Consider the following 26,824-nt stretch of genomic DNA (forward strand, 5'->3'; position numbering starts at 1 on the left):
GGGCCAGCGAGCAGGGCCCTCACCCAGCAGCACGGCAGGGACGCCCCAGCCCAGGGCATGGTAGAAGCGCATGGCGCCGCGGTCCACGTTGCGAGGCTCGACCCGCATGCGGTACAGGTGCAGCGCCTGCACCTGGAGCCACGCGAAGGTGCTGAGGGAGAAGTAGTGCAGGAGGATGGCGACCGCAGTGCACAGCAGCTGAAGGCGGGGCAGGGGGCAGGGCGTCAGGACCTCGCCTGCCTCCCGCGCCTCAGAGCCCCCCGCCCCGGGCATCTGCTTCCCACCTCTGACCCCTGAACCACAGCATCTTACCCCATATCCTGCCCCAAACCCCAGCCCCGACCAGAGCAGCCCTGACCCCTGGCCCTGAGATCTGGCCCCAGGCCTTCCTGGGCTGTGTGAGCTTATCAGGACACAGGTCCCCAGACCCTGCCCCTGCACCTGGTTTTGGGTCCTGTGGATCCCCAGCAGGAAGAGGAGCTCTGCCACCCCCAGGGCTGCTGCCACGTTTGCATGGATCCCACGCATGTTGGACTTGAGGCTGCGAAGGCTCAGCAGGACGGCCACGGTCAGCAGCAGCGCGGCCACAGACAGGGCCATGACCACATGGGTGAACACAGCCAGCAGCTCTAGGTCGCCCTCTAGCCGCTGTGGGGACAGGGATTGTGGCTGGGGTGTTGGGCATCCCCGCCCTTTGACCCTCCCAGACCCTGAACCACAGCCCCACCTCACGGGGGGAGGCATCCATGAGGACCCCAAAGGTGCCTGTTCGGCTGCAGCGACACCGTGCGTGGGACCCGTTCCTGTGCACCAGCTCGCAGTCCCGTGCTGTCCACATGCCATGCTGGTCCGCCCTGCAGCCACAGGGCAGTTAGATCTACCGTCGGCCATGAGGAGTGCCCCATCGCCAGGTGGGAGTTTGTGAGAGGTGGTGGGATAGGCTGAGGGTGCTGGAGTTGGGGAGCAGCATTCCTCATGGGCCTGGGTGCACAGGGGCACTAGTGGGGCCCCAGGGGCTGGCTGGGCCTCCCAGGGGCGAACGGGGGTGCTGAGGGTTTCCTGAGTGGAGGTCCTCACGGGCCAGGTGGGTCCCACTGCACGCAGATCGCCTTGCTCCGATTCGCCGTCTGCAGCAGGCGGAACTCAAGGCTGATGGGGGACTCCAAGACACCCCTTAGGAAGTTGCGTCCATGAAATACAGCCACGCTGACCACTGGGGAGTTCATAACAGGGTTCTGGGGAAGCCTGAGGAGACACCACACCTGGGCTTGGACACTGCGGAACTCCCCAGGCTCTGACTGCCCACCTCACTGTCCATGCCACTGGCCACGGCCGAGCCACGGTCTGGGATGCCCCTGAGGGATGCTGTTTCTTAGAACCTCTGCTGAGCTGCTTCAAAACCGGGGGTCCATGGCCTAGCGGGGTGTCACGGTTCTCCAGGAATGGCAGGTTTTCTCCAGCCAGGGGGTTTCAGACCCACTGTCCACACTGGGGTTGAGGCCCAAGCAACTCCAGACTATTCCCCTCGAAATGCCCTCCCTGCCACTCCATCTGACCTCCATCAGCTGGCCCATCTTTGCCTGTCTCTATCAGCCAGTTTGCCTGTCTATACCCGGCTCCTACATCTCTCTTTTCTCTGACACCTCGTCATGGCTCTGTGTCTGTCTGTCACTCTGCACCACCCCACGGAACACATATGACGTGGAAGCCAGCCAGCACGGAGCTGTGCAGAGGAGCCTGCGTGACAGTCTGGATGCCTGTGCACCTGCTCATTTGCGAGGCTGGGTAGAAGCCTGCACGAAGCTCAAGGTGAGGGGCCTGGGAGTAACTCCACCAGTGTACCTGGCACCCCGGCGCTCAGCCTGGAACTGGGCAGGGAGCAGCCCCCCCAAGGTGCGGTAAACGAGGAGGATGACGATGGAGGTTCCGGGCTCAGGTTCGGGCTCCAGGGGAGCCGGTGGGGGGGCCACACTCCAGGTAGTGGCGTTTTCCATGCCGCTGCTGCTTGTGGGCAGAACTGCCAAGGAAAGAGGAGCAGCCACCGTCAGTGACCCCCGACCCTGAGCACCCACAAACCCAGCTCTGAGCTCAACCCTGCAGGTCCAGAACTAGGGGATGGGGCGAGCAGGAGCCCACGAAGGGGACATGGGCTCCCAGGGCAAGAGCCTGAATATTAGGCCTGGGAGAGGTCATCTGTGGTGAGGTGACAGAGTGGTGTGGCCAGGTGGGGGTGGACAGTGGACACGGGGTCTCTCACGGGGGGTCTGGGAAGGGGAATTGGAAGGAAGGCGATGACACAGTATCTGACTTGGCGGGGGCAGGAAATAGGACCTGGCTCAGGGGTCACCCAAGGGCTCCCACCTTCAGGTGGGGATGGCCGTGGGGACTGGGAAGGCAGCAGCACATGGGTGTGAGGATCCCAGGCATCCTGGCCTCGGAAAAGGTTGCTGTGGTAACGAGGATAGCGACGGGTCCCCCGGGTTGGACTGGGGTGCTCCATGCGGTCAATGCTGAGCACTGGCCGGGAGGAAGAAGAGCGAGACCATCAAGGATTTCCACCCCATGTTGGGGGGCTGGCCCCCTTCTACCCCACCCATACTCAGGTCCCATACCCCACAGCCTCCTCGCTACCACAGAGCGCTGAGGGTGGCGGCCCAGCCTCCTGCCACCAGGGTCGACATCACCAGCCCCCAGCCCCTCAGACCTCCAGTCCCGTGCCCTCACAGCCCCCCCGCCCCACCCCACCCACCCACCCGCCACATGCCTGCAGTGTTGGGTGTCTGCACCAGCCACAGGATTCAGGTACGTGTCTTCCATGTTCCTGGCAGCGGCGTGGCGCGTGATACTCCTCAGATGCAAGCCTCGCTGCAGGGGAGGCCAGAGGGCCAGCCCCAGGCCTTTGCCCAGTCCCAATGTCTCGGGTAAGCAGTGCAGAGCGGGAAAGCCCCACCTGGCAGATTCTGGAGGAGAGGAGAGAAAGATGAGCTCAGCCGGAAATGAGGATATGTGTGAGACAGGGCAGCCTGAGAGTCTGGCCAGGTGCCGAGAGGAGCCCAGGAAGGTGGGTCTAAAAAGGACAAGGAAGAGCGAGAGCCCAAGGTCTTCTCTTCCCTAGGTGGGAAAGGTCTGAACAGGGATCCAGGCAGGGCATCGGGGAACACAGGGCACAGCAGCCTGCACCTCAGCCCAGTGAGCATCCTGTGTGGCTGTCAGCCCAGAAGCCCGGGTGGCTCTCAAAGAGGCCAGCAGGTGGGGCCAGCAGGCAGGCAGTGACTCTGGGACGTCTTGGCTAAAGTAGTGGTCAGTGTGTGGCAGTCCACCTCCCAAAGCCAGCCTCTGGGCAACTTCCCGGCCTCCAGGGCATCCGGTACTGTCAGCAGCTCTAAGGCCATCAGCTGCCAGGACAAAAACAGAGGAGGTGCACTGTGTTGGTCCCTTAGGCCTGTCTCAAAAAGCCTCACAGGAAGAGTTTGGCCAGGTTAAAGGGCAACCAGGAAAAGCTCATGTCCAGGGCTGGGACATGATGTCCGGGGCCTACCACAGGCCTGGGGAAGCCGAGGCCAGGGCTGGGGCCGGGGCCAGGCAGGTCTTGAGTGCAGGGCATGGTCTGGGCAGTCTCACCAGCAGATTGAGTTCTCGAAAGGCAGGGGAGGTACAGTTGAAGAGGTCGGGCTCCAGCCAACCCTGGTCCTCGTCACATAGCCGTACAGCAGCACCTGGGGCAGGCAAGACCCGGTCAGGCTCGGGGTTGGGACACCTTCAATGAGAAGGTGACCCCAGCAACCCTCTCACATCTCAGGGGAAGCTCTGAGGCAGAGAGCAGAGTACTAGGCACCTGTGGCTGGACATCTGGATGAAACAGTCCCAGCCCCCAGCCCCCAGCCCCCAGCCCCAGCAATTCCTGAAGGGTCTGTGGGCCATTTTGAACCACCAACTATAATGGTGAGCACAAGGGCAGGGCTGTGCACCCACCCGCATGTGTGCACACACCCACACACACACACATACCCACACACACATAGGCCAGGAGAGGTTCACAGACATGTGGTGCCGGGCAAGCACACACATACCAGTGCTCACACCTGCACACACATAGACGTGTGGACCAGGACAGACACTCAGATACACAAGCAATGCTCTCTCTTACACATACACACAGACATGCCGACACAGACCAGGTTCTCCAGGAGTATTTTGTGACCCAAGTGTGGTGGGGAGAGAAGTTTTCACATAAGTTTTAAATGCCCCGGTGATGACTTTGCTGCCATCTCTCCATTGTCTGTGTGGTTGAGATGGAAGTTGCGTAAGAATTGACTTGGGCCATAAGGGAGCTTGTAGCCATCAGCAAGAGGGACATTAACTTAAACACCGGACCCCCTCCCTCCAAGACAGACTCAGAGGCGTGCACAGGCACAGAAGGACACGCACACGAGCATGCATACACAGACGATCTCTGTCCAGCCACTGCGGGGACCTCAAGCAAAGGGGAGGCTGCAGCAGGGACCTCAGGCAGTGGGGAGGAGTCTGTAGTGTCCTCAGAGGGGAGGGGGTTCGTGACCTCAGGCCGTAAGGAAAGGCCTGCAGGGACCTCAGGAACTGAGGAGGGGCCTGCAAGGACCTTAGGAAGTGGAGAGGGGTCTCAGGGTCCTCAGACAGCAGGGAAGGGGCCTCCAGGGACTTCAAGCCATTGGGAGTAGCTTTTAGAGACCTCAGGCAGTGGGGAGGGGTCTGCAGGGACTTCAGGCAGCAAGAGGGTTCTGCAAAAGCTTGGCAGTGGGAGGGGGCAGCGCACCTGAGCAAACACGTACCCCTTACCTGCACCCCGCAATCCTGCCCAGAAGCCAAGAGAAACAGATGGAGGCTCAGTGAGGTGTGGGAAGGGGCCCTCATGGACTCATACTCCACTCCCACCTCTTTGCAGAAACGAGGTCACCCAACTCAAGAAAAGAGGTGGCTCCAGCATCAAATGACAGGCCTACCCCCACCCTCAACAATGCACCTGCCCCCCAGGTACTCACCTAGGGCCCCCCGAGGACAAGGCACAGAGGCCAAGATGCCAAACTTGGTCTGAGGCCACCACACACCAGATCTCAGGGACTTGGGGCAGGCATCATAGAGCACTAGGGAGAAGGGAGGCACTCAGGCAAATGGCCAGGGGCTGGGGCAAGTGACTGCCACACCCACTGTCCCTTCACCACCCACCCCAGGTCCCACCCCTCACTATTTCCCCACTGGCTTCACAGGAGCTGGCCTTTCAGATTCTATGACAGGTCATCAGAGTACTTGGGGCAAATGTGAGGCTCCCTGGGTATCAGTGACTCCCCAAAGAAGCCTCCCAGAGTCCCTGCCCAAGGAGCCAAGCATGCCATGATCCTTGGTGGCAGGTAGCATGGCAGAGCCGGCCTTCTGTGTGTGGAGCTTGCTCACCTCGGCAGCCACTGGCTGTCACTTCTGCAAAAGGACTATCGCAGCTGTTGCACTGGCGGCCAAGGGCTCCTGGGCGACAGGGACACTGCCCGCTGTGGGGTGCACATGAACGCGAGGTGGAGCCCACAGGGTAGCAATCACATGGGAGGCATGAGTCGCTGCCCCGTGGTCGGTAGTGGAACTCCTGTTTGGGAATGATTCGGGGACCCGAGGTCAGAGATCAGAGCTTGAGGAAGGAGAGGAAGGACAGGAAGGACAACAACAGGTCACGAGAACAACGATCACAGGCCAGGAGGAAGGTTGGGCCTCCAGTGAAACTTAAGGGAGGGGTTAGATGTCAAGGACAAGAGATGGCGGTTAGGTCACAGGATGGATAAGAGGTCAGGGCCTGAGTCAGGGCAGAGGTCAGCGAGCCAGATAAGAACCACAAAACAGGGCGAAGGAAGAGTTAAAAGGTCAGGGGTCAGGGGCCAGGCGCACCTTGCAGTGACACTGCCCGTTCGTCTTGTTGCAGTTGGGGTCGAAGCCCTTGTGAACATCACAGTTGCAGGGGCCACAGGTTGGGCTCCCCCACCAGCCCCGCGGGCACTGCTGGTCCATCCTGGGGGTGGACAGCCAGGTGAGTGCCTCCATGATAGCTCAGTGACCCTCCCTACCACCACCAGGCCTTCCCATCGTCTCAGCCCCCGCCCCTTACCTGTGCTCACAGTGGTGCCCAAAATAGCCACCTACACAGTCACAGATATAGCCATGGGGGGCTCCCGGGAGGCGCCGACATGACCCCTGGTTCTGACAGGGGTTCAAGAGGCAGGCGTCCACACAGCCTGGCCCATAGTAACCTGCGGGTTGGGTCAGAGAGCTCAGGACACTGGCCACAGAGCATGGGAAGGAGCAGGTGCTGTCCGTCTCAGTCCAGTCCTCTCCTCCAGGCCCTCCAGGTCCCTTAGTTTTTATCCTGAGCCCCAGGTTCCACCCAGATCACACCAGCCCCCTAGGCCCCACCTGGCCAGCATTTGCAGGAAAAGGTCTGCCAGAGGTCTCGGCAGTCAGCGTGGGGTGGGCAGGGCCCAGACGCACAGGCGTCGGTCATGACACAGCCGGGTTCCACGTTCACTCGCTGGCTGGGGGGAAGCAGGGCCGGGGACCCCGAAGGTGTGGAGCCGAGCCATACTCCCTATAGACAGAGCCAGCCAGGGGTGAGACCCATGTCAAAGCACCTCAGCCCCAAAACCTGCAGAGCCAGCCACCTGGTCACATGCAGTCTCCCAAAAAACACCGGACTCTCACCCAACACCCCAATTCAGTCTCCGCACAGGAACCCTAATTATGCCGTCCCTGTTACAGACCTCCGAGGACCCTTGAAACCCTGTGCAAGACTCGCCTCCAACAGCACAGAAAGCTTGGCCTGTCTCCAATGGCCCTGGGTCCCTGCACATCCCCTTCCCCCACCACCCCTCATGTCAACGCAGCTTTTCAGGTCCCAAGGCCCCCTGGTCTGTGACCACTCACCCTAATGCCCAATATCATGTTCTCATGCTGACCCCCACCTGGATACAGCCAACCAGACCCCGAGGAGCCTCCTCTTCGCTGCCGGGGGGCAGGCCTCCCACATGAAGTCGCTTTACCTTCAGGCCCTGCAGTTCACTCCCCACTGCCACGGTGTCCTGGGGAGGGGGACAGTCAGCACTGGGGGTGTTGGGGGGCCTGATGGACCCCTGCCCGACCTGAGTCATTCTTGGCCTGTCCTAGCACTGCACAACCGTGCCTGTCCCTTTGTCCCGGGGGAATGGTCTGGAAGTGAGCTGCTCTCTTCCAGATACCTGCTGGAGCTGGAGCATGAGGGCTGGATGACAGGAAGGTTTCAGCTGAGAGCTGGGCTCTTTCCTGGACCCGGAACAGACCCTGAAATCTCATGATTTTGAGCTACGGAGATCAGAGCAGAGACCAGAAGGGATTTCCAGGAGTTAGGCAAAGTGCTGGCTGCAGACATACTCCAAGACCAGGCCAGAAATCTGAGCAGCCTCCTTGACGTGAGGAGAGCTTGGCAGTGGACCAGCCTGGCTGGCAGGGTGGGCTCAGAGCAGGGTATGAGGAGGCAGACTAGGGAGAGAACATCAGACTATGGGCAAGGGAGGGCGTTTAGAGGGGCTGCACTAGAGGTGGGATCAGACGAGGTGGTCTGGTTGGAAGACTTCAAATGGACTACCCCAGGGTCAGAGGTCAGACCTGGAAGAGGCTAAAGTCCAGTGAGACCATGAGGACATGGTGGCCCCGCCGGCCACCTGGCTCTTCCTGCAACTCCAGCCTCAGATCGTGCCACCGGCCGTCACTGACAGTCACCTGGTCCAGAAGGAGGTGGGCAGCACGGCCCGAGCCCCTGGTCACCGTCACAGACAGCAACCCTCGATCCAGCTGTGGGTAGAGAGGCATAGCCCTGGGGTCAGAGCCCCAAGTTAGGCAGGGGCTGGGACTATTAGGAGGTAAAATCAGGGTGCTCAGAGGTCAAGAATGTCAGAAGTCAGAACAGTAGGAGCAGGGCTAAATCTGGCACGTAGGACGCTGTACCCAGGGACTCTGTGTTGCTGAGAGCGAGGTTAGGGGTCAGAGATCAGGACCAGAGGTCGTGGATTGGTGCAAGTAACACAGGAGAGCTATGCTGGTGCCCTGCACCTGCAGAGGAGATCATGGTGGGAAAGAGGACCGAGAACCAGGGTCCAGAGCAGGGTCAAGTGTGGTGAGTACAGCCACAGAGAAATATGCCATGCGACCAGGCCCGAACCCATAGGAATGTTGCTGGTGGCATTAGTGATTGAGAGCTGAGGGTCTGGGGAGGGGTCAGGAGGACAGACACACCTGACAGAGGAGTGTGCTGTGTGGCCCAGCCTGCACTTGCATCAGGATCCCCTGCGTCGCCCGTGTCCGAAATGCCAGCCCCAGGTACCACGGCACAGACACAGCCATGTCATTTCCAAAGTCCCATCTCAGCGTGCCGTTGCCATGGAAATGGTGAGGATGGGCCATAGCTGAGGGGATAAAAGGAGCAGGGTCAGAGGCCCCACCTCAGGGACAGAACTCACCCTGCAGGTCCCTCCTGCCCCACGCTCCCACTCACTAAGCCGACAGTCTTTGCCACCAAAGCCCACGGGGCAGTCGCAGCTGAAGCCACCCCAGCGCTCCGAGCAGAAGCCGCTGTTCTTGCACGGGTTTGAGTCACAGAAGTGCAGCTTGGCCTGGCAGCCTAGGAAAGGAAGGCACATGGAGGATATGAGACCCGAAGGTGGGCCACAGTGCTAGACAGAACAAAGGGTTCGGAGGGGCCAAAAGTGGCCATGACCTCAATCCCATGTTGTCTCAGGGGTAGACTTGGTAGGAGGTGGGCCCTAAAGGCCAGACTGTCATCAAAGGAAACAGGGGTGTGAGGTCAGATTTGAAGTTGTACCATGTAGCCGTCCACCCCACTCCCTATAATGGGGACATGGCCTACCTGCCATGGTGCCATTGTTTGCAACGAAGGCCGCCATGTCCACTCTGCGGCCGTCAATGTTCAGGTCCCGCATGCAGCCGATGAAGTCCTTGTGGGACACGGGGAAGTTCTCGGGCAGGTTGGGAACACCCCCCAGGAGCAAAGGTCCCGTCAGGTCCAGGGACCTGGGGGTCAGAGGTCCGGGTCATTGATGGGACTGGAGCCAGGGTGGGATTGCTCCTGGGGGCCATAGGAAGCGGAGCGGGTAGGACTCAGAGGGTAAGGTGGTTGAGGAGGGAGGGTAAGGCCAGGTTGGGCGAGCAGCCGGGGCTTTACTTCCGTTGGGGATGCAGAGGAGAGCTCATGATGGGCAGATGGTCTGGGGAAGGTGGAAGAGCTGAGTGAGGCGTGTGGGTACCTGGGGCGGGGGATGGAGAAGTGAAGGGGAGGTGCGGTCTCAGGATCCTAGTGGGGAGAGGGACACTGGCGGCTGGGGGAAGAATGGGGGCTTTGGCAGGCCACAGTGAGGAATGGGATGTATGAAGGGTTGAGAGGGGCTTTGGCAGCCAGAGGGCAAGGGGACCAGGGCTGGGGGCCTCACTTCTTGGAGCTCGTTTGCATGCCGGCAGCCGCGCATGAGTAGTTGCCAATCTCGGCACCAAACTGCAGAGCCACAGCCACATCACAGTCATCCACGCTCAGCACAGCCACCTTGTCCTTGGAGGGGCCCTGAGCACCCCCCAGGGCATCTGTTCGGGGCTAAAGACCCAGGCACATGATTCAGCGGGAACCCCAGGGTGACCCCCGAGGGTCAGAATCTGGCATCCCAGCTCCCTCCATACTTCCAGGCCAAGGGTGATGCCGACCTTGTTGTAGTATCTCAGATGCACTGTGTGCCACTGCCCGTCACTCAGGCCCCCTGGAACTGTGGGGCTGACCACCGTGTTGGACTCGCCTGTTGGGAGGATGCATTTGGAGGGTTGGCTGGAGCTGATAAGTTGCCCTCCCCCCCAAGTCGTGCAGGCACAGCTACTCCCAAGGTGACCCTGCATGCTTAAGATCACCCCCCCACACACACACTGGTCACCATACTGGCTGGACCGAGTGCCTTTGGACAGATAGGAGAAGCACACACTCCTTGGACGGATGGACTTTCCCACAGGGAATGGCCACGGGAACCAGGTCCTCACTGAGGTCTGTTTGGCGTGGAGGTGCATGTTCAGGTGTGCAGTGAGGCAAACCCGAGGGGACTTGGGGCTTGCACCCGCGCCCGTCTCACCCACACATGCACCCACTTGCCTGCCCACACCCTGGCGGCACCCACCCGTGGAATATGTGAGCCGCACTTGCCCAGCCACCAGCTCCAGGGCCAGGAAGTCGTGCTTCTCGTTCAGGCGCCCGTTGTAGAAGAGAAGCCCACTTGGCTGCACTGTTGCGAACCTGGGTGGGGTGGTCAGGGTGGGTCACAAGCCAGACACCTCTTCTCACCCACCATCCACTGACAGGAAGGTTGGGGGGCGGGGGGTGCCCACCCAGGCTGGTACGGGGGAGGATGGTAAGAGGAAGTAATGAGAGTGGGTGAGACCTGCCAGGTGAGGCCACTGCAGCCAACGTGAGGAGCAGGGATGCTCAGAGACACCCTGGCAGGTGTCCCGTGGGAGTCAGGAGGGGCAGTCAGGAATGGAGTCTGACTCATGTAGGTAGAGCGGGGCGCGGGGGGCGTGGAGGCGCGCAGAGATATGGGGCGGGCACCTACGAGAGGGACAGTGTGAGGTGGAAGCGCTGCCGCAGACCGCGAAACATGACAAAGGAGCTGGGTGGGAAGGAGCGCGCTGCCACCTCGCAGCGCGGGCCCTCGAAGGCGCCGCCCGCTGGGCACTGGCAGCGGAAGCCACCGTCCGACCCGTTGGCACAGGTGCCCCCGTTGCGGCAGACGCCGGGCACGCAGCGTCCGGCCTCTGTGTCCAATTCGCAGTCTTCCCCTAGGGTCAAACCGAGGTCAGAGGATGTCACGACCACACCCGCCCCTGCCCAAGAAGGCCCCGTCTCTCCCATGGTCCCACCTAGTCCACTACCACAGACCCTCAGGGCCCGGCCCATGCCCACGGCCAGGGCTCCTTTGCTTTAGTCCTTGGCCCTGGCTGTCTCTGAGCCAGGCTCTAAGTCTTCTGGTCTCATGGCGCCCAATCGGAACTAGGTTGGCTCAAGAGTGATACCCAGTCCTTACTTGCATTGTGGTTCTGCCCTCAGGCTCTGCCTGTACCCCCAGCTCTGGTCTGGACCCCGCCCCCACACCCCGCTCGCCTGTGAAGCCCCGGCTCGCTCACCTGTGAAGCGCGGCCGGCAGACGCAGGTGTAGCCGCCCTCGCGCCGCGCGCAGGCGCCGCCGTTGCGGCAGGGGTTGGAGTAGCAGAGGTCGAGCTCGGTCTCGCAGAAGTCCCCGGTGAAGCCGGGCGGGCAGCGGCAGCGCAGGCCTGCGATGGGCTGGATGGGGCGGAAGAGCGTGGAGGCCGAGGCCAGGAAGGGCGCAGAGGAGTCAAAGCGCAGCACCGACACGCACTTCATGTAGTTCTCGCAGGGCTCCCGCAGGCACACGTTGTCGTCGAAGGGCAGCACGTCCAGAAGGGAGCGCGCGGCGAGTGCGGCGCGCCGCACGTACAGCTGCTCCTGCAGCTCCTCAGAGCTGAACCAGGGGCCGGCGGCACGAGCCCCACCCCCGCGCGGCGCCAGCGCTGAGAAACTCACGTTGAGCACGGTGCCCCCCACGTCCGTGTCGTTCTGGATGTTGAAGATGAAGATGTCCTCGGCGGGCGTGGCGAGTACCGCGGCCACGCCTTCCAAAAAGTGGCCTAACAGCGGCGACAGGAAGCGCTCCTGCCACATGTTCTCGAGGCGCACGGTCAGGCTGTTGGCCAGCAACTCCTCCGTGATGATGACCACGCGCAGCACACACTGTGCGGTGACGCTGTGCAACCCATCTGTGGGTAGGGGTAGGGGCAGTGGTCAGTCTGGGGTCAGAGGCTGCCCTCCTTGGGATACGAGAGGGCTGTGGCCAGAGATGACTGCCCAGTCCCCCAGCATCTGAGTCAGCAGTTTGACCCTGCCTGGAAGCAAAGGGGTCTGGGGCTTATGATCACAGGTACTTCGATGTCAAGGTATTAACGAGTTGCTGCTGCTTCTCCCCTCCCTCCAACACTTGAGGGGCCTGAGCCAGGGATCAACCAGCACCACCACCCAGAACTCCTCAGCACCGTGCCCATGGGTCAGCAAGCCATCGCTCCAACAGAACACAAGAAGGGCCCTAAGTGGTCAGTAACACACCCTTTCCCAAGTTATCATGGTCAGCAGGCCAGGCCCACTCAGGACACAAAGAGGTGCTAGCGCCATTGACCACTCATCTTCCCAATCCACCAGCATTGCAGAATCAGCAAAACATCCCCCTCCAAAAAATAGAGGAATAAAAAAACAATAATAAAGTTGCAAAACAAAACAAAACAAACGAACAAACAAAAAACCAGTGGGTTCTAAGTCAGGGATCACCCAATCCCTTTCTCTAGTCAGCAAACTACTTTCCCATGGCATTAGAAAAGGGCCTGTGACCACTCAACCCCATTCCCCTGAGTCAGCAAGATCCCTCTCTCCAGGAGGTCTTGCACCCTGACCTCCCCCACCCTCAGCATTCTTGGATCAGCAAGCTGCCCTGGGTCTCAGACCTGGGTCCTGTGATCTCAGCAGCCAGCCCCAGGAATGAGGATGAGGTACTCATATGCCTTGTGCCCAGACCCTAGCACACTGCGGGTGGTCAATGAAGGTTGGCCGTTCAGTGAACTGATGGGTAAATGGAGGCTGTGCCTTCTTTGGCAGTGCCAGGAATCCACACTCCAGAAATGGGGAACGAACACCAGTAAAGCCTGTCTCCCAACCTCTGTAGCCTCCAGTAGGCAGGATTGCAAGAGCCTCTCCTACCTGCACCCTCCTATTAGGGAAGGCTTTGTGAAAGCCTAGGGCTGTGAAGGCAGGAGAGAGGCAGGCGGGCCTCCGGACATATTCCCAAAGCACAGGGCCTTAGTCGGTCCCTTGGATAGTAGCCAAGCCAATGTGGGCCCACTGTCTGACTGAAGCTGCCAGAGTAAGCTGCTGTTCCTGACCACTAATCTTTTGGCTTCCCTCTCCTGCACAGATGGGGTGAGGATCAGACTGGACCCCAAATAACCCATCATCTGAACAGAGGTGTGATGTGGGCTGACTGGTCCATGCTGGCTTTTCCTGCAACCTCCAGAGCATTAACCCAGGACCTCCAGACTTTTAGAGGTCCTAGAGTAGCAGACAGTTCATATGGTCATTAGGGGGTCTGCTAGATGCCCTAGAATCTCTGGGATTCTGTAAAGACTTCCCAAGAACCTAAGCAGGGACTATATAAACCTAACCTGTGAGGTCTATGGCTGATCCTGGGAGGTGAAGGAACCTAGCACTTAAGGGATTCTTGGAAATCTCTCTTTGAGGTGCCCTATGGGGCCCCTGAGGCCCTGACAGGTTATGGTCACTGGGTCACTTGCCTGCCTCCACCTCTCACCTGTGACAGTCACCAACATGGAGGCTACCAGCGGGCGGTTGTTGTCTAGCTTTCGGCTGAGTCGAAGCTCCCCGCTGGTCTGGTTGACCACCAACAGCTGCAGCTCATTGCCCCGCTCGAAGGAGTAGAAGAGGTGGTCTGAGACATCAGGGTCGTAAGCTGGGATGCGCCCAATGATGCCTGAGGGGAAGGTGTCTGAACGGTTGGATACATAGTTGTTGAAGAGGATCTGGAAGTTGTTGAGCACAGGGCTATTATCATTCTGGTCAACCAGGCGGACATGCACAGTGGCCCGACTGACCAGAGGGGCAGATGTGGCCTGCACCACAATCACATATTCCTGGCGAGCCTCATAGTCCAGGTCAATGAGTGCCGTCAACTCTCCAGAGAAGATGTCCATTTGGAACAGCTCAGGGATGTTCCCCTCCACAATCTGGTACATTATATGGGCATTGGGGCCTTCATCAGGGTCCACTGCCGTGATCTGGGCCACCACCGAACCCACGATGCTGTTCTCCTTTACTCGCACCTCAAACTCCTCAGCTGGGAAGACAGGTGCGTTGTCGTTCACATCCTGCACTGTCACCTGGATGCTGACTGGAGTCCGCAGTGGAGGCACACCTCGGTCCACAGCGTAGGCAGTAAGTTCATACACTGGCGTGGCCTCCCGATCCAGCCGCCTCACCGTGCGGACAATGCCAGAGGTGGGCTCAATGGTAAAATCTCCATCCCCATCTTCCCCATTCTGGAAAGTGTACTGGACCCGGCCATTAGCATGAGCATCCCGGTCAGTGGCTGAGATCTGCAGAACACTGGTGAAAGGTGGGGCATCCTCAGAGACCAGCCCCGTGTAGTGGGAGGCCACAAACTGCGGAGCATTATCATTCACATCATTGACCATCACCTCCACATAAGTGGTGTCTGCCTTCTGTGGGATGCCATTGTCTCGAGCTGTAATAGCCAGAGTGTAGGTCACCTGATCCTCATAGTCCAGCGTGGCCTGTAGTGTAATGGCCCCTGAGTCTGCATCAATGCGGAACTGGGGCAGGTTGTCCTCCAGTAGATAGGTGATACGAGCATTCTCACCCACGTCATCATCAGAGGCACTGATGACCACCACGGTGCTACCCACTGGCCGATCCTCATTCACACTCACTGAGTAGTGAGCACTTTGAAAGACAGGCCGGTGAGTGTTGGCATCTGTGATGTTGATGTGCACATGGCAGTGATCGTGAAGGGCACGGTCAGATGCAGTTAGCACCAGCTTGAAGTAGCGTTCCTGCTTGTAGTCTAGTGGCAGAGCCAGTGTCACCAGACCTATACCACCCTGGGTGCTGATGGCAAAGCGATTCCGAGTGTTGCCGCCTGTGATCTGGTAGCTGATGGCACTGTTGGCATCACGGTCTACAGCAGTCACACTGACCACACTGGTGCCCACAGCCGCATCCTCATTCAGCCGTAGGTGGTACTCCTTCATTGTGAATTCAGGCCGATTGTCATTAACATCCAGCACAGTCACTGTGACACTGGCTGAGGCTGAGAGTGGAGGTGAGCCATGATCTCGGGCCTCCACACCAAAGAAGTAATGCTCCACAGACTCACGGTCCAGGGGACCACTCACAGAGACCCAGCCAGTGGCGCTGTTTATCACAAAGGGCGTGTCAGACGCCACACCAGTAAGGGAGTACTCTAATCTGGCATTCTCCCCATGGTCTGCATCCACTGCCTGAATGTGGATGACCGAGTGACCTAAGGGCGCATTTTCCAGGACAGAGACCTGGAAGGGGGTGCTGACGAAGATAGGAGTATGGTCATTGATGTCCACCACCTGGATGCTGGCCAGGCCCGTGTTGTTGGACAGCGGAGGCCGACCTGCATCCTGCGCCCTGATGCGCAAGGCGTACTCTCGTTCTGCCTCAAAGTCCAGCGGTGCCACCACCTGGATCTCGCCTGTGAGGCTGTCGATGGCGAAGTGGCCGCGGCTATTGCCGCTGATGATGTTGTAGTGCACCAGTCCGTTGGCGTCCTTGTCGCGGTCGGTGGCTGTGACGCGTAGCACCACCGTATGGGGGCGCACATCCTCGCGCACCTGCGCGACGTAGCGCTTCTCGCTAAACTGAGGCGCGTTGTCGTTCTCGTCCAGCACGGTTATATGCACACGTACGGTGGCAGAGCGCGGCCCGGGTTCTTGGCCCTGGTCGCTGGCCTCCACCACCAGCTCGTAGCTTTCCATGTGCTCGCGGTCCACGCGACCGCTGGTGCTGATGAGGCCGGAGCGCGGATCAATCTCGAAGGCGGCGGCAGCGGCGGCGCGAGCAGCTGATGGCCCCACGAAGCGATAACGCAGGTTGGCATTGGGGGGCGCGTCCCCGTCTGTGGCACGCAACTGCAGGATGGGGTAGCCCTCCTCCACGTTCTCGCGAAGCGTCTCCCGGTATTGCGCCTGCTCAAACACCGGCGAGTGGTCGTTACGGTCGACCACTGTAACGGCCACCATCGTGGTGGCCGAGAGGCGCGGCGAGCCGTGGTCCTGCGCCGTCACTCGCAGGTAGTGGCGCTCCATGCTTTCGCGGTCCAGAGCAGCCTCCGTGCGGATGAGGCCGCTCTGCGCGTCGATGCTAAACAGCTCCAGCGAGCGGCTGTTCATGAGCGCAGCCAGAGAGTACACTAGGCGCCCGGCCTCGCCCGCGTCCGGGTCCTGCGCCGCTACGCGTAGCACCACGGTGCCTGACGCCTCGTTCTCGGGCACTAGCGCCTGATAGTTGTACTGCGGAAACTGCGGGTGGCGGTTCGCGGCACGACGGGGGCGGACCCGGCTCGCTGGGGGTATTCTCCAGGCTTCTGGACGGGCCGAGGTTCCCGGGGGGCGCGGCCCCGGGTGCTGCGGGAGGAAGCGGCGGCGGAAAAGACCGCGGGAGCGCATGCGCTTGGGCGTCGGCTCGGGAGCTGTCCGATAATCGCGCGGTGCTGAACCAGATGCGGGAGCTGTCCTCGCCATGCGCGGTGCTGAATCCAGCCCGGGGCCAGATCCCGCAGCTCCGGGAGGATAATCTGCCCGGGGGACTGTCCTCCAGGCTCGAGATGTGGTTCTCTCGCTCTGAGCTTTGTGCCCCGGCGGCCACAACTCCCCACAGCAACGTGTGGTTCCCACTTTTTGGGGGGCGCCTATCCCAGCATTTCTCTGGGAAGACACCGGCTTGGAACCACGGGGCCGAACTAGAAGGTCCGAAGGGAAGGGCGAGCTGTCCTCTTGGCCCGAGACCCTTGGGGACAGAGCCACTGGCGACAAACTATCTCTTCGTAAGGGTCCTGTCCGCCCGCAAGAGGAGACCTCTGGGCGCCAGCATAACAGAAACCCCGGTCCCTGTCCTCTCTCTCGCCCGCGGCTGCCTAAGGCTCGGACCCCGTATTCCGCCCCTAGCTCCGCGTCAGGCTGCTCAGGGGACCGTCGACCACTCTGGGCGCTTTGCCTTCCCCCTCTGAGCCCCACGAAGATGGTCTCCCTGACTCCCAGGCTAGGCTCTTCATCCTCCCGGGCCCCGGGTGGCTCGGGACAAAGAGCTGAGGCTCCGCCGCCGATCCGCGTCCCTAGCCCCGTAGCGGCAGCTACCCCTGGGTCCCAGCCTTGGTCCCCGCCGCCCCCCAGCTCCTCCCGGCTGAGAGGGAACAAAGAGAGGAGAAGGAATAGGAGTAGCGGGGTCGTCGCCCCCCTGAGACCCCACCACGGCGGCTGCCTCGCCATCACCCTCCGCCTCCCCACACGGCCTCCACCGCCTCCCGCCTCGGTCCGGGCCTTGGGCCCGCCCGGCCGCTCGGGCCCCCTCCCGGGCTCCTGCTGCCGCCCCGGTCCCCGGCTTCTCGGCCTGTCGCTCCGCGCCACCGCCACCACCCTCTGGGCACCATCTACTCCGCGGCCAGAGCCCCTTTGGCGTGCGGCCCCGGCTTTTGCCTCCCCCACCACAGCATCCCCGACGCTGCTGCCGCCTCCCGCCGTTCCAACATGGCTCCCGTCCGACGCGATGGTTCGTTCCACTTCTGCCCCGAAGCCCCAAATCCAGTGGTACAGCCCATCGCGCATGGTAGCTCTGACTAGAGAAGCTTTTGCCGCCATCTTTATTGAGGGCAAAGCAAAAGCGCTACCCACGGTGCTGATCAGCGCGCGGAGTGTTGCTGCCCTTGGAGCCTCCACCCTCGCTGGAGATCACCGCCCTCATCCGCCTCTATCCTTTTAGGGGGCTGTCTCAGCTCCGTCTCACATCCTTTCTTCTGCTTGCGGGTCTCTTGTCCCCCTTCCTTCCTCAGCACTAGTTCCGAACCCTGTTCCAGATTTTGATCTGAAAATTTGGTGCACAGTGAGTGTTTTCATGACTCGGGCGGGGAAGGGGTACCATGTGGAATCCTGGGAGCAGATAGGACGATGGCTGGAGGGGTATCTGGGGCGTCAACAGCCCAAACAATAGCTTTAACTATTCAGTCATGAGTTTTAACTCAAGAAACCTGTCACGACCATCTCCTAGTTTGGAACGCCCCTGCGGGGCAGGGACGGGAGGTGATGCCAAACTCTTCCCTGCCTTGACGGCCTTCCAGCAGTCTCTTCGGCTGGGGCGCTCCTCCACAGGAGGCTACACCGCCCCCTCCCAGGTCACGGGTCTCGAGTGCTCTGGGGTGCCACGTGGAGCCCGATGTTGCCGCACAGCTGCGGGCCCGGCTCTTCGGATCCCCGCCCCTCACCCGCTACGATTGAGGCCCTTAACCCCTTGAAGGGACTAACGGAAGCTCACTTCTCCTCCCACGGATCAATCCAGTCCTCCCCGCGCTGTGTAACTCCCGGTGCAAGTCGGTCTTGGCTGGCCAATAGGCAAATGCGTCGGAAAAGACGTCACAGAAGACGATCAGGGGCGGTGGGTGAACACAGTGTTCCAATCAGAAAGTCACGGTCTGTATTGGCACAATAGGAGTCTCCACCCGACAGCCGACTCATTCATTGTCTGGGGGGAAGAGGCTTCGCCGGTTCCAGAATAGCTGGAAGAGATAATCCAGTAGGCACTCTACGTGCCGGCCTTCAAAGGTGGCAGTGACAACGGAATGCAGCGCTACATGAAGAGGATGCGGGCGTCCCAGGACCAAGGAGGAGGTCAGGTCCGGGACCCGGAACTCCCCAAGGGGCGCGGCTCCTGCTTCCAACCAACTGAGAACTCCTTTGGCCCGCCCCAAACTGTTCCTATGACATCACCGACAACCAATCCGAAGGCGCATTCTTTGGCCTCTTGACTTCTTTCGCTTCCGGGAGGTGGGATTCCTGCGGGTTCCACCTCCTGAGCGCCCCACATGGCTACTGCGAGCCGGCAAATGGGTGGTGCCCCGCTGGGTCTCAGAATCAGAGGACCGGCTAAGATCAGAGCATTCCGCTGGGTGCGCGGTCTTGGTTCCTAAGGGTGCGAGAGTGGAGCACCTACAGTGCAGAAGCACTGTAGACAGGGAGCTCCGCTGGATGGGGTCCCAGTGGACGCAGGCTCTGGAGGAGGGAGGCAGGGGACGTGGTTAGGAAGCACACCTGCCCTCTAAGTCCACAATCTAGCGAGTGGAGGACACGAAACTTTACACGAACGAAGGATGGAGGCAGAGCGCTAGGGGAAGGGGTTCTGGGGCCAGAGGAGGTGCCTGAACCAACTTAGCCATGTGGGAAAGCTTCCTGCAGAAGATGCCTGAGGGGAGCCCTGAATAACCTAAAGGAGGTCAGTAGCTGCAAGGGAAGGAGCCAGCCTAGGTCTTGGAGGCTGTGTGAGCAAATGTGCAGAGGCATAAAGGAACCATGGCAGAAGCAAATCAAGCTTCACTCTCTCTATTAGGGCTAGCACTGGCCTCAACTGAGTATCCTGTGGAGGCAAGACCTAGACTTTTCCTTGACTCTCCCCACCCCCCACTCACTACTGCAGGTGACTATCCATGCCGCTCCCAGCTGTTCTTGCCTCCACGGTTGCCTCCTTTTGTGGCTGCTGTTCCTTGGAGGCCTCTCTCTCCCCACCTGCACTCACCTCTATGCCTCACCCCCAGTGGTAGTTTCTAATGTTCCTTGTAAAGACAAAAACCAAGTATTGGTGATAGGTCCTCTCTCCAAGTCCAGCCTCACTCCTATCTCCTAGCAACACAGCAAGACCCCTACATGGTTCATCCTGGGTCTCATCAGTTCCAAGATAGGGAGTCCATGCAGACCTGAATTTGAGGCTGCTGTGGGGCAGATAGAGAGCAGGTCAGGAGACCAGAGGGCAAAGGCTTTGTGGAAACTGCCCTCCAGGACATCTCAGCCTCTTTCCTCTTGCCTTGTCCTCCCTACTCTGTGTTTGCTCCCTCCTTCCTCCCAGTCAGGGGCACCTTGCTGAGAGAGCAGGCCAGAAGACCTAGCCAACTTATCCAGCTCAATTATCTAACAGTTCTTTGACCTCACTGAGATCTCTAATCCATCATTCGTCACTTCCTCAGTTCCTTGCCTTTACCATCAGCCTGATAGAATCCAGTACTATAACTCTCTTGCCCTACTCTTCCTGGACAAACACGCTGAGCTAAAATCTAAACTCACTTAAAATAGACTATTTGTGTATTCCTCACCTCTGGAGCCGCAGAGCCTTGCTAGAGAAAAACAGTTTACATTCGTGACCACAAGCCTCAATATTGTATTGCAGGGTCTAGTCAGTGTAGTAAGGCAAGAAAAATAATAAAAAGGTATGAGGATTGGAAAGGAAAAAATAAAACTCATTCACAGCAACAAGATTGTGTATGTAAAAAAAAATCCAGAAGAACCTATAGATAAGTGATTGGAGTGAGGTTAGCAAAGTCACTGGACACACAAGGTCAGTACATAAAAATTAGCTGTAATTTCTGTATATTGGCAACAGTTAGAAAATTAAACAAAAATTTAAATTATGCCATTATACAATAGCATCAAGTAATATAAAAAGCCAGGAATAAATCTAATGAAGGATGTGCAACAACTCGTCACACGTACATATGCCTGCACACACGAAACAATTATAAGAATAAAGACACGAAAAAGTGGAAAACTGCGTTCAAAGCTTAGAAAGAAAGTCCAAATTGATATACGGATTCAATGAAACTCCAATAAAAATCCCCGTAGACAGTGTGTGGAGGTGGTGTAAGGGGTGTGTATAAACTGACAAACTAGATTCTAAAATATATGAGGGCCAGGAATACCCAAGACAGTCTTGAAGAAAACCAAGGTAGGACAACTTCCTCTACTGAACAGCAAGAAAGCTATAATACTCAAGACCGTAAGGAGCCGGTGCAAGAATAAACAGACCAATGGAACAAAATCCAGAGACAGGCCTTGAATTTTGACAAGGTGGCTCCTAAGAGTCAACATGAGGAAAGGATGGGCTTTTCAATAAATGGTGCTGGGTCAGTTGGAAAAAATTAAATGAGCCTACTACTTCATACTACCCACATAATCAATTCCAGATAGATTTGACATATGAATATGAAAGATGGCATTTTGAAGAAAACACAGCTCAAAATGACTTAAGCAAAGGTTTTTTTAAAACACGACACGAGATGCACTAACCGTAATGGAAAATACTGAAAAATTGGATTACATTACAATGAAGAACTTCCTTTCATCAAAAGACAACATTGAGAATGAGAAGATATTGTAAGATATACAACCTAAGGACTCATTCTGAATACATACTATAAATCAATAAAAGACAGACAATCCAGATAAATGGGCAAGAGATCTGAATATGCACTTCACAAAAGATCTAAATAGACAGTAAACTAATGAAAATGTGCTCGACCTCCTGAATTAGGAAAATGCAGATTTTAAAATAAATGCTACTATACCAGAATGACTAAAAATGACTGACAATACCAAGTTTTGGGAAAGATACGGAGAAGCTGGAACTCTCAGACTCCATTAGAGGGGCATACGTTGGTACAATTACTTTGGAAAATGTTGGCAGTGTCTGCCTGTGACCCCTCGATTTCCTCCGGATAACATACCCCCAATAACTGCATACATGCAACAAGAAGACATATACAACAGTGTTCCTCACAGCACTATGCAAAATAGACAAAAATCAGAAACAATGGAAGGCAGCAGCAGCAGATAAACGAGGCTGTCTCCCACAACACTGGGAATGAAGGAACCGCAACCACATACTATGACACAGATTTATCTCACAAACTTAATGGTGCGTGAAGAAGCCAGGCACAAGAGTTTATACTGTATGATTCCACTTATGTAAGTTCAGAATCTGGCAATATTTATCTGCAATTACCTCTAGGGAGGTGGCCTGGGGAGGACCAGGGGAGTCAGTGGTTAGGAGGGGGCACACAAATGGACTTAGGGACTGGTAGTCTATTTCCTGACCTGGGCTGTGGTTATATTAGCATTCTGTCGTGATTCATGAAGCTGTACTCTCTGTATACTGTATTTTTCAGTGTTATTCTTCCATAAAAAAAAAAAAAAAGATTGTCCTCACCTACTTGGATACTCATTCTGCATCTTTTGGGAATTGAGCAGCCAGGTGATCTTCACCCAACTCATTACCCTGGAGTTGCCTTATGCACGTGCAGACTCTGGTCCATATCCCACAGACACGATGCCAGCACTTTTAAGACACCCATTTCTAGTCGAGCTCAGCCCCAACTCCATCCCTCATTGCCCCTCAAAATTTCTGGGTTTATTCAACCCCAAACATTCCCCTTTGAATGTTTTCTCTCTCTGTCCTTTCTCCTGCTAGCCACAACCTACACCTACTGTCTTTCCAAGATCTTCTCTCAAAGGCAGTTTCCTCTTCAGTTCTTTTCCCTTGTGGTTCTAATTTTGTCATGAGACCATCACCAAGTGTTTGCTGAGAGGGTCCTAGAGTGCTGGACTCTCTCGGAGCATCTGTTTGCTGCCAAGGGCCAGCATTTATTTGACTTTGTCAGCTGAGGCTCCCGTGTCCCTTCTACAAACATGCACAAGGATCCCTGGGCAATCCTGTGGACACAGGCAGAAGCTTCTGGTCCTCCTACCACAGGGCCACACTATTTGTCATAGGTGCACTGGGACAGATGGCACAGCACAGCCCTGCTCTTCCCACAAGGTCGGTAATATGCATCATAAGAGGGAACAGAGCAAGGCATAGAGGATGTCAAATGTTCCTGCCTTAGCTTCCCGAGGACCTGGGCTTTCCACTGAATGAAAGTTATTTCAGGAGAATCGTGGCTGTCTGCCTTCAGTGCTCCAGTGAGAAAGGAGCCGTGACTGGAAGTCGGTTTCATTGATGCTGGATGTGAAAGGGAGGCAGATGCCTCGAGGATGAAGAGAGTGACCAAGTTGTGCCACTGGGAGCATTACCAGGACCAAACATCTGGTCAGCCCCTCCTCAGGTCCAGTGAGCCTGTGCATTTAACCTTCTCAAAGAGTCAACAGCTAAGGAAGGATGTCTACCCATCGGCCTCCTGGGCTTTGCTCCCATGGATCCCATCAAATGTTCCTGTCTTAGCTTCCCAAGGACCTGTTTCCTGGGGACCCCACCCTGGCCTGTGCTTCACTGCATCACGGCCCTGTTGGGAGAACAGCCCTCTGCCTTCAGCATCCCAGTGAGAAAGGAAAAATCATGACCGGAGGTCAGAGTATCAGCAATTCTGGATGTATGGAATCATCTGTTAACAATCGTCTTGGGTAAAAAATGAAGGAAACTGATGAAAACCATTCCAATTGGTTGGGTCCTGACTCTCTGCCCCTACTTATGGCAAGAGCCTTTTTAACTTGGGAGCCCACAAGGAAAATGAAGTTTTTACCAAATGGCTCCTAATTCCCCTGCAACAGTAGTGTAAATCTAACCTCACACTTGTTTTGATACTTTTTGTCCTACTGTAATTACCAAAACAAAATCTCTGCTGAGGCTGCAAAATGAGGGGATCTTGTTGGGCTCCATGATGAATGAGGAAGAAAAACAGAGCAGGGCCCAGGTGTTGAGAGAGGCCAGGGGTGGGGTAGGGTTTTAACAGAGGAGAGAGAGAGCATTCCATCAAGGCAAAGAACGGTTTTAAGTGAAGCCTGGAGGGGCAGTCACCTGCCAACAGACCACAGGACACTAGTTGGCTGTGGCTGTGGCCCAGAAGTGGGAACTCAGGGAAGAGAGGCTGGAATAGGGCTCAAGGGACCTTGAAGGACAGGCCTGTCTGGAACCATCACCTCCTCAGGCTGGAGAGACCAGGGTACGCTCGGTGAGGTCCTGAGGCCCCAGTGCCCCTTCCCACCCTCTCCTACCACCACCCAGGATCATACAGGGAAGTCTGTTTCCAGAGGCCTGTGATTTATTTCCAAAGGTGAGCTACAGCACATAGGAAAATACACATGGCTTTTCAGTCTACGTTTTTACAGAGAAAATAGATTCTGTCATTGGCTTTCTGGATGCCATCACACCATTCTGTGAGGCTCAAGGATGGGTGGCCTGCGTCCAAGATTCTGCTTTCAAAGCAGCAGCTTGGCCGAGGCCCCAGGGGTGGGAGCAAAGGGAGCACAAAGCTAAGGCAAAGAATAGAGCTGGCGGGAGGTCTCCCCTCACCCCAAGGACATGGCTTGCTGAAGCCCAGGACACAGACCAGGCTGGGGGGATGGGGGCTCTGGCCCAGCCTGGAGCAGCAACAGGACTCTGAGTGCGCATGTGTATATGGGGCGGGGGGTGGGGGGTCATGCTGAAGAGGCAGCTACCGGGAGATGGAGGGGCTTCAGCTCACACATTCCCTCTGCCCCAGCACTGCTCCCAGAACGTGGTCCCCAATCCTGCACTTGGCCCCTCGCATTAGCCCTACTTCAGGTGGGGGCCCCTGCTCAGGTCCCTTCCACCCCTACCCCAGGGGGCCCCTGCTCAGGTCCCTTCCACCCCTACCCCACTCACACTGTCAGTGCAACACATTCTTAGGGCCAAGCCCCAAGTCCCCTGCCCCTGCTCAGGGCTGCAGGGCAGGGGCTGGGGAGCGCACCCTGCCCGGGGCTGCAGGGAAGTGGGGGAGGAGACGCTAGCTGGGAGCCTCGCCCAGCACTGGGAACCCCGTGCACATCTCTCGGACAATCATGCGGTCCATCTGGCACTGGGGCGAGGTGTCCTCCTCGGTCAGGATGCGCCGCAGTGTGGCTTGCAGGTCAGGGAGCCGGTGACGGTGCTGCAGGTAGGGCGTGGAGCGGACCACGGCATGCATCAGAGAGAGGTACTCCATGCGCAGCTGCGGAAAGAGCACGCAAGCTCACGGACCCCGGCGAGGCCCTGCCACCAGTGGACAGGCCACTACTGCTTCATGGCAGCCGCACGGACCCTGGAGCTGAAGACCAGCTCACGCCAGAGAAGATCAGGGTCGCATCCCCAGCATCCACAATGTACTTGGCACAAAAATAACCTTCGACAGTTGCTGAATAAGTAAGTGAATGAACGAATCACCCCAGACCTAGACAGTTCCAGAGTGTGGCCGGGGAGGAAGTCCTGGCTCCGAGAGGTGGCATGAGAAGCAGTGAGCCCCTGCCTGTCCTGTAACGCTAGGCCCTTGTGGTGCTGCCGTCTGCAGTCGGGGACCCTCTGCTTCTCACTGTCCCCTCGCCCTCGAAGACCTCATTCCACCCACAGCTCCAAATGCGACCCACACTCATACCTCTGGCCCAGACTTCTGTGAGCGCCAGACAAGAAAATCCAATTGCTCCCTTGTCACCTCCTACATATCTCAGAGACCCCTATATCCACCATCAAACTCCAGATCGTCCCCACCTGTCCAAAGCTGAAGGCCTTCTCGTGTTCTTTATCATTAAAAAGAGCACTGCTGTCCAATCAAACGCACAGGCCCAACCAGCAGGTGTTTGTGACTCGGCTCTCCTCACACGTCCCAAATCCGATCCATCACTAAGACCTGTGGATCTCCAATCCCCACCCCCAACTCACCCTCCCAGCGCCTCGGGTTAAAGAGCTCCAACAGCCCTTCCAACCTGACACCCAAGCTGCTCCTTACCCGAGACCCCCAATCCAGTGACCCGACCCCAGCATTTTCTCTTGGTCTGTCCCCCTCACCATCCCTCAGGTCTCTCTCTACCTCTGATTCGATGGGCCAATGCCAAAACCACCATCAGGCAGCCTCACCCTGCTAACAACTCGCAACCCTGGCCAGACCTAAGCGCCCGCAGATCAAACCCCAGTGTCTAAGCAGCAGACAACCGGACCAGTGCGGAGGCCTCAACCTCGTTCCCTCCCACCGCTCTCCCCGGCCCTGTTCGCTTTCCCTTAAAGCCCCACTGCCCACCTCCTATTTTCCAAGCCTAGGCTGCCGGGTCAGCTGGCCTGTGCTTCACGTCAAGACCAAGCGATCTTTCAGAAAGCCCCGTGTTCTCTCGGCACACACATCTCCCCTGATCCCACTGGGATGATCTGCCGCAGCCCCTGTCAGGGGCCACCCCGCAACGTGGGCCTCGACCCTCGCCCACAGCCTCATCCACTTGCCTTCTACAGCAGCCCGCTCTTCCCCACACACCGTCCGTTTCTCTATGCTTCCCAGAACATCCTCTCTGGCTCAGAGACACGCCCCAGCACCTCCCACTTTTAAAACACTCTCCGTAGCCCCACATCTCTCTCCAGTGACCCCCCCTTTTTTCTGTTTCCCTTCACAGAAACTCACGGGAGTTGTCTCTGTTTACTGCTTCCAACCCCCAGCCCCCGTCTCCCCTCCCTTCCAACTCCGAATGCTCTCAAACCTTCCACTCAGACTCTCTTCCCTCCATTCCACAGACAGGGCCTGTCAGTCGCCACTCACCTCGGTGTGGCAAATGCAAAGGCCAATGCTCAGCCCTTAAGCTTCTAACTGTGGAGGGGGCTCAGCTCCCTCCTCCCCCGAACACGTGGCTTCAGGCTCCTGTTCTCTCGGCTGCCTCCTGGGTTTCTCTCTACTTGCTCTGGGAGACTGGGCCCTGGGCTGAGCTTCCTTCTGACCCCGCCATCCGATTCCCCAGGTGATTGTTCTGTCACAGGCTTCCCACCACATCTATGCACAGACAACTCCAAAGTGTCCCTCTCCAGTCCCGACTCCCACCCCGCTGCCTCTCCGACATCCTCTATACCTGGATGTCTAACAGGTGTCTTCTCAATCCTGACACATCAAAACACAACTCCATCTTTCCCCCTCCAAAGCTCCTCCCTACCTCAGCAATCAGTGCTGCCTCCATCTGTCTGCTCAAGGCAGATGTGGCCGCCGGCCCGGCCAGATCCAGTTCCAATGCCCCCAACCCCGAGCTCATCCCCCACCGCGTGCACGCCACCTGACAGCTGCAGCTGCTTCCTCCCGGGCCACCGCCTCTGCTGTGCTCTCACTCAGCATCC

General features: G+C 57.8%; 2 protein-coding genes across 3 annotated transcripts in view; both read right to left on the reverse strand.

Moving 5' to 3' along the window:
- Nucleotides 1-18,192, reverse strand: part of CELSR3 (cadherin EGF LAG seven-pass G-type receptor 3) — a 36,897-nt gene extending 18,705 nt beyond the window's left edge. The window contains 26 exon segments of the mRNA XM_039836813.1: nt 24-198; nt 442-648; nt 728-854; nt 1,078-1,245; nt 1,843-2,017; nt 2,362-2,517; nt 2,754-2,960; nt 3,546-3,716; nt 5,019-5,120; nt 5,428-5,611; nt 5,908-6,028; nt 6,125-6,266; nt 6,430-6,601; nt 6,975-7,091; nt 7,654-7,839; nt 8,281-8,450; nt 8,540-8,665; nt 8,912-9,075; nt 9,492-9,649; nt 9,757-9,845; nt 10,215-10,330; nt 10,647-10,872; nt 11,218-11,868; nt 13,464-17,119; nt 17,682-17,718; nt 17,721-18,192. Of these exon segments, the coding sequence (XP_039692747.1) occupies nt 24-198; nt 442-648; nt 728-854; nt 1,078-1,245; nt 1,843-2,017; nt 2,362-2,517; nt 2,754-2,960; nt 3,546-3,716; nt 5,019-5,120; nt 5,428-5,611; nt 5,908-6,028; nt 6,125-6,266; nt 6,430-6,601; nt 6,975-7,091; nt 7,654-7,839; nt 8,281-8,450; nt 8,540-8,665; nt 8,912-9,075; nt 9,492-9,649; nt 9,757-9,845; nt 10,215-10,330; nt 10,647-10,872; nt 11,218-11,868; nt 13,464-17,119; nt 17,682-17,718; nt 17,721-17,829 (7,912 nt within the window). The 5' untranslated portion in view covers nt 17,830-18,192.
- Nucleotides 18,193-23,764: 5,572 nt separating this feature from the next.
- NCKIPSD (NCK interacting protein with SH3 domain) overlaps nt 23,765-26,824 on the reverse strand; it is a 10,444-nt gene continuing 7,384 nt past the window's right edge. For both annotated transcript variants that reach the window (XM_039837676.1, XM_039837678.1), the window contains one exon: nt 23,765-24,695. In XM_039837676.1, coding sequence (XP_039693610.1) covers nt 24,492-24,695 — 204 coding nt within the window. In that variant the 3' untranslated portion in view covers nt 23,765-24,491. The remainder of the gene's footprint in view (nt 24,696-26,824) is intronic.

The sequence above is a fragment of the Pteropus medius genome, unplaced genomic scaffold, assembly GCF_902729225.1.
Source record: "Pteropus medius unplaced genomic scaffold, Ma_sr-lr_union100, whole genome shotgun sequence".
Lineage (NCBI taxonomy): Eukaryota > Metazoa > Chordata > Mammalia > Chiroptera > Pteropodidae > Pteropus > Pteropus medius.